The sequence below is a fragment of the Talpa occidentalis genome, unplaced genomic scaffold (genome assembly GCF_014898055.3).
Source record: "Talpa occidentalis isolate TD23 unplaced genomic scaffold, MPIMG_talOcc4v2.1 talOcc4.7, whole genome shotgun sequence".
Classification (NCBI taxonomy): Eukaryota; Metazoa; Chordata; class Mammalia; order Eulipotyphla; family Talpidae; genus Talpa; species Talpa occidentalis.
The window spans coordinates 102232980-102243012 of record NW_023605083.1 but is presented as its reverse complement, the minus strand read 5'-3'; the positions used below and the strand labels follow the sequence as shown (position 1 = coordinate 102243012).

Genomic DNA, 10033 nt, shown 5'->3' with positions numbered 1-10033 from the left:
CCCCGCGGGACAGCCGAGTCACAGCCAGAGAGGCCAGGTCGACGTGTTGACGCAGCCCGCGGGGTAGGCGCGCCCGGAATGAAATCAACACCCGCTGCTGCGGCGCCCGCCGACCTTCAAGGCGCGCTCGGCAGTTTGCCAAGCGTGCTTCATTTGATGAATTAAAAGTGTCCACGACCCGGCGCAGGAGGGGACACGCCTTACCCTTGACCACTCAGCCGGGGCCAGGGGGTGCCCGGGCGCAGCGCGCGGTCCTCTGCCGCGTCTTCCGCAGCCCACGCAGGGAAAGGGCGGGTTGTTAGCATCCCGCGCGCAGAGCTTTTTCGGGGCGGGGTGGGGGGGGCTGGGCGGAGTCTGGGGGCGGCGCACTGCGAGCCGGGCGGGGGGCGGGGGGCGGGCCGGGGCGGGCCGGGGGCGGGCTCGCAGCCGGGACCCAGAAGCGGAGGCGCTGGCCGTACTCAGGCCGGGAGCGCGGCGGCCCCGGCGGCCCCACCATGGACTTGAGCGCCGAAGACTACGAGCTCAATGGCGACCTGCGCCCGGGCTCGCCAGGATCCCCGGACGCCTCGGTAAGCCCCCTTCCCGCGCTCGCCCGCACCGTTGGCGCCTGAGTAGTGCTCTCGGGGCCCTGATCACTTCGGCAGGTGAGCAAGCAGGGGTGGGGGTGCGCGGGGCGGGCTGGAGAGCTGCGGCCCCGGGCGGTGTGCGTGGCCAAGGGACCTAGACGCCGCTCCGGCAACCCAAGACAGCCGGAGCCTCTTTTCTGGCCTCCCTGGGCCCCAAGCCTGTCCTCACCCCCTGGCCGCCCGCTAACTTTCAGCCCCCGCTTCTCCTGCCTACTGCTGCCTGGGGTGGGAGGAGAGGCTTGGCTCTGGCCCAGCAGCGGTCAGACAGTTACGTCATCCACAGAGTCCACGGTGACCGCACTTCTGAGTGCTCTTATGGGGAACTTGGGCTCATGTGGCGTGCACCTCTCTGCACCACAGACCTAGAAGGCAGAGGCACTGGGCAGGTGGGCAGTGTTCCCATCCCATTAGAAGGTCCAGACTGTGGGTGCCCCCCCACCCCTCCTACTCCACCCCCCCACCTCACCCCCCCACCACACACACACACACACACACAAGCGCGCACACGCGCGCACACACCCCCCCCTGCCAAAAGGTCCCTCCCAGCTGCCCTGGATCAGGGCTGGAGCTGAGATCCATGCCTGGCGTAGCTTAACCCAGCACTTCCCCAGCGCCTGTTTGTGGCATAGTCCTGGGTATGGCTGGCTGGTGATTTGTTGACTTTGGATATTCTTTCTATTTCTGAACACCTAAGCATGGAGGCAGGGGCATGGCCTCTCAGAGACCCACATTTCTTAAGTGTGGGTGACAAGGCCTAGGTGATACCTTAGTGACAGGCCATAGATGAGGACATGTAAGGAGAGCCCTCCATGTGTCCCACACTATAATCCTCCCATCCTCTCTGTCCTTGGCAAAGCCCCAGTATCATGCTGGCCCTTCAGTAACCCTGAAAGCCTTCATGCTTGTGCAGGACATTTGTGTGGGTTACAGATGAGCACACCAAGGGCTGAGAGATGTGCAAAACCCCAACAACCTGCCCACCCTGGAGTGGAGGCACTTGGAGCAGTGAGCTGTGTGTGCTTAGGGAGGCTGCTTCACCTCTCTGGGCCTTCTATCCATGCACTTCAAAGGAAGAGCAATGACCCTACCTGCCTTTGGGGAAGTGGGGGTCAGGAGGGACCTGTCTATTAACTAAGGGTCAGGTTCAAAGAGAGGGACCCAGTTGCATCCCTGCCCTGGGCCTTATGAGCTGTACCCCCCTCTTCACCTCCCCCCTCCCACTCCAAGCCTGCTCTGCTAGGAAAGGGTTTGCTACATTCCAGGTCTGGGTATGTCCTAGGTCCCATGAGGGGCGGGCTGGGTGTGCTCAGTGATGGCTGCCTTGGCTCTTATGCCAGTGTGGGGAGGAGAGGAGCAGTGCACCTCCTTTGCAGAGCTGAGACCAGCTCCAAACAGTAAAGCCTAGGCCAAAGTGCTGCTGTCCCAGGGGTGATTCATGGTGGCGGATGGGAGTAAAGAGTCAGGAAGCCTTCCTGCAAGAGTGGGGGTGTTGGTGCTGGGCTCTGGAGGACCAGAGGAAGCAATAAGGACAAAGGCCCAGAGTCTGGATCTCCAAGAGCTGGGGCCATGGAGTCTGTGTCTGGTATGAGAGTGAACTCGCTTGCCCAGGGTCGTTAGGCTCAAGGCTCTGAAGCTCTGAGAAGGGGTTGCCAGTGTCCAAGGTCACACTTCTCACCTGGCCCAGAGGCCTGGGCCCACCAACACTGCCTCCACCTTTCCCCCTACTCTCAGGACCTGCTTGTTTTCTTGGGCACATCACTCAGGAGCTCCGTGCCTCAGTTTCCCTCTATGAGATGGGATGGTAATCCACAGAGGGTGTGGTGAAGGCTGATGTGTGTGCAAAACAGGGTGTACAGTGTTGCTGACACTCCCAACTCCCACAACAACATCCCCACTAAAGGGGAAACCGTGACACCAGGGTACAGTAGACTGTGTCCCCAGCAAACCCCGGCCACAGGGAGGCCTGGCCGCAAGTTCTTGGACAAGAACAGACCCTCCTCGGCCTCAGTTTTCTCATCTGTGAAACACGGTATCTTCCTCACCTCCAGGGTGGCCAGAATCTGGGGCAAGTCATATGTGTACCTGTCTAGCAGACATGACCCCCTCCTTCCTCTCTATGCCAGCTCCCTCCTCCCCCACCCCCCTAGAGCCTGGGGAAATTTGCTCTTTTTTCCTTGTTTCTGCTTTCCCAGCTGATCCCAAGGCCAGCAGAGCTCTGGTCAAGTTCTAAAAGTTGACCTTGGTATAACCGGGGGTCACTCAGTCAGTGCTAAATCCACAGGAAATGTCTGCCTGGCCCAACCCACAGCCCAGCTGCTCGGGAATACCCCTCCAACCCTAGACTTCCTGACATGGAGTTGGAGACTTGTGGGGGCTTCCTGGGGCTGACCAGCAGGGACATGGGGATACAGCTGTGTGATCCCAGGCAGGTGGCTTCATGCTGAGCTGGCACCAGAGCTCCTGTCCCTTTCTGGGGCCAGGGACTCCCGGGCCCCCCCAGATCCCACTTGATTCTCAGGTCCGACCTCCAAAGGGGGCCATCAGGTCCTCATGTCAGTTTGTAGCTGACAGAGCCCAAGGGAATCAGCTCTGCACTGGAGGGACCTCAACGGGCCAGTTGCTGTTCCCCAGGCATGTCCTTTCTCTTCCTTGTTACTGATTGTTTATGGAGTTAATTATACATCAGAGCAGTTGGTTTGGGAGCTAGTCTTTGGAAGCAGTGAAAGCCTTGGCAGAAAGGAACATCCTGCCCTGCCCAAGGCTGTGCTCGGGGGCTGCAATTCTCCCAGCCCCTCAATCAGTCCCCCCTGTGTCCCTTGGTGTCCAGATGCATTGAGCCTCACCTGGATGCTCAGTGGTAGACTGGGGTTTGGGAGTGGCAGAGGGGTACGGGTGGAAGCCCCCACCCAGGTCCCTGCCAGATAGTCAGTGAATCTCATAGACTTGTTAGGAGTTCATCTCTCATTCTGCTGGCATGAAAACAGGCTCTGGGAGGATGCACAGGAATTCCTTTGTGGGTACCTTATTCCAGATGTGTACATGAGCCTTGAGAGTCACAGGAGAGTACAGGTCAGGCAGAATGGGAGGGAATCAGTAACTGAGATACCCCCCTCCATTCTGCAGGGGCTCCATGGCCTTAGCCCTGGCCTGTCTTTCTCCCAGGGGAGCAGGGAACTGGCAGGAGACTAGGGATCAGCCAGACTGTGGCCCGGTCAGTGGCCGTGGGCAGCCCCTCCACCCCTTCCCATTCAAGCCTGGGTGGACCAGAGCATCCATTTTGCTGCTCTAGAACCAGTGCAGCTAACCAGGGTTCAGATCTGCTCTGTCCCACTCCCCTCCTGTAGGAGCTGGGGACACCCAGCAGTGTGACGCCCCTGCCATTGTGATGAGGAGTCTGTCCAAGAAAGCTCAGGGTGCCAACTTACATGGAGCTGGCTCACTCTCCACTGGCTCCTTCCTGGCTTATAGGAAAAAAGGTACAGAGCTCACACTTTCTTACCCAGCTCCTGAGGTTTCAGGGAAATCTAGGTAGCCCCAGGGACACATTAACCAGGGTGTTTGCTCCCTGTACGGCCCAGGTCACGTGCAGTTTGAATGGGCGGTGCCCAGCATGACTCCTGGCAGCTAGACCGCCAGCAACCAGTTTAAATCCGTGGGACTCTGCAGTAGTTGGGCTCCAGTCCAGGTGAACTTCCCTGGGACTCACCTCTGCGGTGGTCACCTCCAGGGTCCAAGCTTCCCCACAACTTAGACCCTCCCAGAAGCTTCCTAGTGCCTATCTATGTGGGTCGCTGCAGCCGTGGGGCTGCTTGGCCTGAGGACACTGGGAGCCTGGGCCAAAGCGGGGGTGATGTCTGCACCAAATTCTTTCAGCCCCGGGGCCTGGGCTCAAATCCCACATCCCCGCACTGGCCATTGCCTTTGGCAAGGCACCTCCCCAGACTAGCCTCAGTTCACCTATGAGTCCCAAGAGGAGAGCACTGAGCTCAGGGCTGAATAGGATGTGGGCTGCCCCTAGGGGCACAGGCTGCTGTGCTGGGAGTGTTGTGCATGGCTTTGAAACATTTAAAATTGTTCAGGAGAGCTCAGAATAAAAAGGAATTCTTCTCCCTCCTTCCCCCACTAGACCACACAGTTAGCCTGGATGAGTACATATGTGTGTATGTGTTTATATATGTATACATATGGGTATGTGTTGTGTGCATGCACGTTTGTGTGTGTTGATGGGGGGTGTCATATTTCAATGCTTGTGTGTTCATGGGTGGTTGGAGTGAATGTGTTTGTGTGTAGGTGTGTGCATTTTGTGCTCATGTGTGGATGTGTTTATGTATATATGTATATGCTCATGTATGTGGATGTGTCCCAGAAGGTCCTCACAAGATCTGCATTGTTCTCCAGGATTGAGAACCAGGGATCAGGGGCTCAGCATTGGGGTGCCCTCATGGGGAGGCACTGTCGCATTTTTGGTGTATGAGACTGGGGAGCATACATGACAGGACGTGACCAGCCAGGCCGCTTTGCCAGAGCAGAGCTGGGGGTGGCTCTGTGCTATCAGGAGAACACAGGCCCTTGTGGGGGAGGCTACCCACCAGACCCCAGGAAGAGACTCCCACTGCCAGCATGGAGGGCTAAGCCGGTGGTGTTTACGTTGCGTGTGGACATGCCATAGAGCAGGGTGGACCCAGATCTGCTACCTTAGGAGGCGCTGCTGCTGGAGTGGGTGGGGCTGTGAGCAAAGGCTGCCATCTTCTCTTCCTTGGGGCTTGTTCTTCTAGATTAAATTCAAACTTAAAAAGAAACACGCCCTTCTGTGGTTCGCTACTTTCCTTGGCAAAATACCACCAGCAGCAGAAAGCAGAGGCGCCCTGAGTGCTCAGCACCTGCCTGCTTTCCTGCATCTTTCATGAGCCTAGAAACAGGATCTTCCGAGTCGCCCCAGGAGGCCTATGGTCAAGGGCCCGGGGAGCTTGTTTGGGGGCTGGGGAGGGATCTGACTAGGGAAAGGAGAGGAGGGCCTGCAGGTTCTCCACACAGAGCGGTCTCCCAGTGAAACAGTGGCACTGCTGCTGCCTAAGAGAGATGAGCTCCTGTCCAGTAGGCCTTTGTGGACACAGGCCTTCTGCCTATGTTAAGGCTTCCTGGGGAGGCACTTACCTCTGGGTGGTGCCTGGGACCATGGGGGCACTCCCCTCAAAGATGACAGGGACCTGGCCCTAAGGCTGGGGATGTCCTCAAGCAGAGAAATGGTACCAGAATTGGTGTTTCTGTCTTGTCAGTATAAATTTGATGCCAGGGTGGTTAGGGTAACACAGGTAGGGTAACACAGCACCTGACTTACCCATGTTTTTATCACACATTAATAAAGAGGGATCGGGAAGAAACATATGAAGGGGGTGACTGCTTTTGCCTTGAGAGGGGTGGTGGTTTCCTTAGCTCCAAATTCTCCAAGTTGTTCATATGTACAGATTTTTGAGTGTCAATCATATACCTCAATAAAGTGGTTTTGAAAAAAAATTTTTTTTAATAAAAATTAAGGAGGCAGCTAACTCCACTGCTGAGGCATCTGTTGAGTACCTACTGTGTCCCCACAGCTGGGAAGTAGCCCGGGCTGCACCAGCCTGGGAAGGCCTGGTTTTTTTCTGGGCAAATGTGCAGGACCTGGCATCCATATACTGTCCCCACATGTTACTTCCTGCCTGGCCAACAGTCACCAATGCAGCCTGAAATGGCAGAAAATCCCGCACTGTGGGCTGGCAGGGGATGCAGGCTGTGTGGGCACGGAAGGGCTCTTGGACACCTCACCTGAGGCAAGTGGGTGGTTGAAGCACTTTCCAGCCTGACACCAGAGTGTGCGCAGAGGTTGTGTCTTCTTCCTTTTTGTTCTAAGACTTGATCCCTAGGGATTCTTGCCAGCTTACACGACTCATGTTATCAATAACACCTCTCTTCCCCCACGCTCCCTGGCTCCAATCAACAGCCCACATCCCTGCCAGTACTGGGGGGAACCAAGCAGGGGAGCTAGGGTCTCCATCCTGGGCTGCATCCCCTGCAAGCCCAGGCTGACCTCTGCCCTCCCCACAGCCACCTCGCTGGAGCAGGAACCGGCCCATCAACGTGAACCATTATGCAAACAAGAAAAGTGCAGCTGAGAGCATGCTGGACATTGCGCTGCTGATGGCCAATGCCTCCCAGCTGAAGGCTGTCATCGAGCAGGGCCCCAGCTTTGGCTTCTTTGTCCCCCTGGTGGTCCTCATCTCCATCTCCCTGGTGCTGCAGATCGGTGTAGGCGTGCTGCTCATCTTCCTGGGTAAGTTCTGGGAAGCCCAATGGTCAGCCACTGTTGTCTTGCATACCCCCCTAGGATGGGGCACTTACCACCTGACATGCTCTGAGCACTGGAGTTTCTGGCCCTTCTCACTCATGCATGCACCCCAGTCTTCACAGTGTGGCCCTTCCATCCACCCAATTTGAGAACACAGGAAAACATCAAACATACTAAGCGCTCTCAGTATCAGGCGCCTACTATGTATATCTAGTCCGCCCAGGGACTGCACGGTCCCACCCCCATGTGAGGGTCAGGGTGAGAAGTAGTAGAGGCTCTTTGCTGGCCTTCACCTCCCAGCCTGGCTACATGATTTTGAGCTTAGATGTTCCCACCTACAAGGTGGTGTATAATGTGTTCAGGGCCCTGGAAGGGAGTGAGATCACTGGCCTACCATGTGCAGGCACTGAGAAAGGGGCACAGCCTGTGCTAATCAGCACAATGCCTAAAAAGCAAACCTGGGCCTGGGATCACACCTTCAGCCCTTGACCCCCCAAATGCTTTCTGTTTGTGCAGAAAGCAGGCCCTCAGAGGTGAGGTGCAGAACAGGCCTCTAAAGACCTGAAGCTGTGGTGTTAAAGCAGGCACACCTTTCTGGATCCAGAACTCACCCCTAATGTGGATGGGGGCAAGGGGCACACATACAAGCCTGGTGCTAGGCCAGCACCATAGCCACTTTCTCTTGCCCACAGTTAAGTACGACCTCAACAACCCTGCCAAGCATGCCAAGCTGGACTTCCTCAACAACCTGGCCACTGGCCTGGTCTTCATCATCGTCGTGGTTAACATCTTTATCACCGCCTTTGGCGTCCAAAAGCCTATGGTGGACATGGCGCCCCGGCAGTAGGGGATCAGGTGAGTTGGGAGGGGTGGACCCACTTGTCTCCTTTGCCACACCAGCAGTCTCTGCTCAGCCACAAGTAGGCAGTGTATTCCTTCTTGTGGCACCCCCATGTCTACCCTTCCCTGGGCCTCACATGGCAGGCGTACCTGGCCATGTGAACCCCACACCACCTCAGCTCCCTTAATTGCTCAGAGTGCCTGCCCGTGATCACCCAGCTTGGGAACAGTAGTCACAGGAAGGCTGGGTGACCCTTGTAACATGCTCAACAAAGAAGCTTCTACTCTGTGGGGCATAGAGGGGACTCAGACATTGGTATCCCATGTGTCTTGAAGATAGTTAACACATCGGGTGTATGGGGCCCCAGCCAAGGCTGCACAGTAAATCATGGGTTAACATGGCCTCAGCATCAGTCTTCAGGACTGCCCCAGAGGAGTAGTGGGCACTGCTCACAGACTGTCCATTCACCAGCATTGCCCATGCAGAGTGGACAGGAGGCCTCCGTGTGCAGTGAACACCTGTGTCAGGAACAGATGAGCGTGGCCAAGTAGATGCTGGCAACATTTGTGTTGTCCTGTCAGGAATTTCTGGCCCACTGATGGCCGTAGCCCTAGATGATATGTCAGGCTGCCCTCCCTTCAAAGCCAGGACCCGGGCAGCCCATGTGGCATCCAGTGCTGCTTGATCTGGGCCCATTTGTTGTAAAGCCTATCCCCGAGGAAGCCCTGGAACAGGATGCCAGTCTGTTCCCTTGCTCGTGGTGTGATAACCAGGCACCAATTATCCCTTGCCAGGTGCCCCAATCACAGTTCCAACTCTCCCTGGCATCAGCACTGCAATGCATCTCATCCCTGAGCAGGAGGGCACTTGGCCTATGAACCCCATAGCACATGCCCTTTGCCCTACCCAGCTACTGAGGCCCTTTCAGCCTCCTATCAGGCCTTTAAATCCTGACAGTGACCCAGAAAAGGAGACTAAGGCTCACCCAGGCAGAACCAAGCCCTTCTGGTTCTGGAACAGCTGATGCTCAATGAGTGCTGAGTCAGGATCCCAGGATGGACCCAGTGTCTCAGTCAGGTAGCACTAACACCAGTCCTCTCCCTTCTTTACAGACTCCTCCAGATCTCGCCAGACAGCAGCAAACCAAACCTACCTTGGGGCCCACCTCCCCAAAAATGCCAGAACCCAGGCTGGCCCCACCAGACTGTACCTCAGAGACAAGCATGTGGTCAGACTACTCCCAGCATTCAGCTTGCTCTATCCTGGGCAGCTCCTCCTGGATCATGTGTTGTGAGGCTCAAAGGATAGAACTGAAAAGTCCGAGGAAGGTCGTGGCTGCCATGGACACTCAGACCTGAGGATGGCAAGGGACGGCAAGGGACGAGGGCTGGCCATGATCTCAGGACATTTACAGAGGGATGAAGAAACACCCTGCCCTCTGCCAACGCAGCAGAGTCTTAGTCTTATGTGCTAAACCCTGGGTGACTGCAGCCTCCATGCTTCCTGACCCGGACACAGCCGCCAGTCCCCCCATGTGGTGGCTGATGGCTCGAGTTTCATACCTGGGCTTGATAGCCATTGTGAGGTAGCCACCTGGCTGGCTCTGCACATAACCTCCACCAGCAGTGATGGGCAGAACCCCTGCCTCTCTTATGGGGACCAAACCCCCACTTTTCTAAGCATCAATGATTAATAAAGCTGATACTCTTCCTATGTGGCTCTGAGCACTGTTATCCCCTCACTGGGCCCCTCAGACCCACCCCCAACCTGTAACCTTGGGGGAGCAGCTTCTTTGGTGTCTCCAGATATCACCCCCACATGTTCTTGGCTCCCAACCCCTGACCAGCCCCTCATGGAAAGTTCCATCACTCTTATGGCCCCTGAAGCCTGAATGCCACACACCTTCCCCGGACCCCTAATGACAGCCAAAATGGGGCAGACCAAGGAGGAAGGGAAAGACATAACTGGTGTTGGGAAAGCTACAACCCTGCCGAAACCCCAACAAGAGCCAGCTGCTGACTCCAGGCAATGAGGGTCCTTGCCTCATCCAGTTGAGCCTAGATGCCACCATTTCACCCACGTGATTGACCAACAGACAGAAGTGCTTACAGGGAAATGACCTAATCCTGGACCCTTGTGCAAATACTCCAGGAAAAAGTAGACGGAGGTGGATGAAATAAAACTGAAATGTCAGTGAGTAGAACAGGACATGGGTAGCTCTCATCCTGGGAGTGTCTGTCCCAC

General features: G+C 56.4%; 1 protein-coding gene across 2 annotated transcripts; it reads left to right on the top strand.

Annotated features, from left to right (window-relative positions):
- The first annotated feature begins 438 nt into the window (after positions 1–438).
- On the top strand, positions 439–9523 carry NINJ1 (ninjurin 1). Of its 2 annotated transcripts, none has more exons than XM_037493930.2 (4): positions 439–569; positions 6708–6933; positions 7641–7803; positions 8902–9523. In XM_037493930.2, exons 1-3 carry the CDS (start codon positions 495–497, stop codon positions 7793–7795), a joined length of 456 nt encoding a protein of 151 aa, XP_037349827.1. In that variant the 5' UTR covers positions 439–494; the 3' UTR covers positions 7796–7803; positions 8902–9523. The 2 variants fall into 2 exon arrangements, with proteins under 2 accessions (XP_037349827.1, XP_054545242.1); XM_054689267.1 differs by lacking the exon at positions 439–569 and adding an exon at positions 3951–4102.
- Positions 9524–10033: the final 510 nt, after the last annotated feature.

Coding starts and splice junctions, on each gene's coding strand:
- NINJ1 (XM_037493930.2), top strand. CDS start 495: ATGGACTTGAGCGCCGAAGACTACGAGCTCAATGGCGACCTGCGCCCG. Junction 570..6,707: donor CAGGATCCCCGGACGCCTCG/GTAAGCCCCCTT, acceptor CCCTCCCCACAG/CCACCTCGCTGGAGCAGGAA. Junction 6,934..7,640: donor CGTGCTGCTCATCTTCCTGG/GTAAGTTCTGGG, acceptor TCTTGCCCACAG/TTAAGTACGACCTCAACAAC.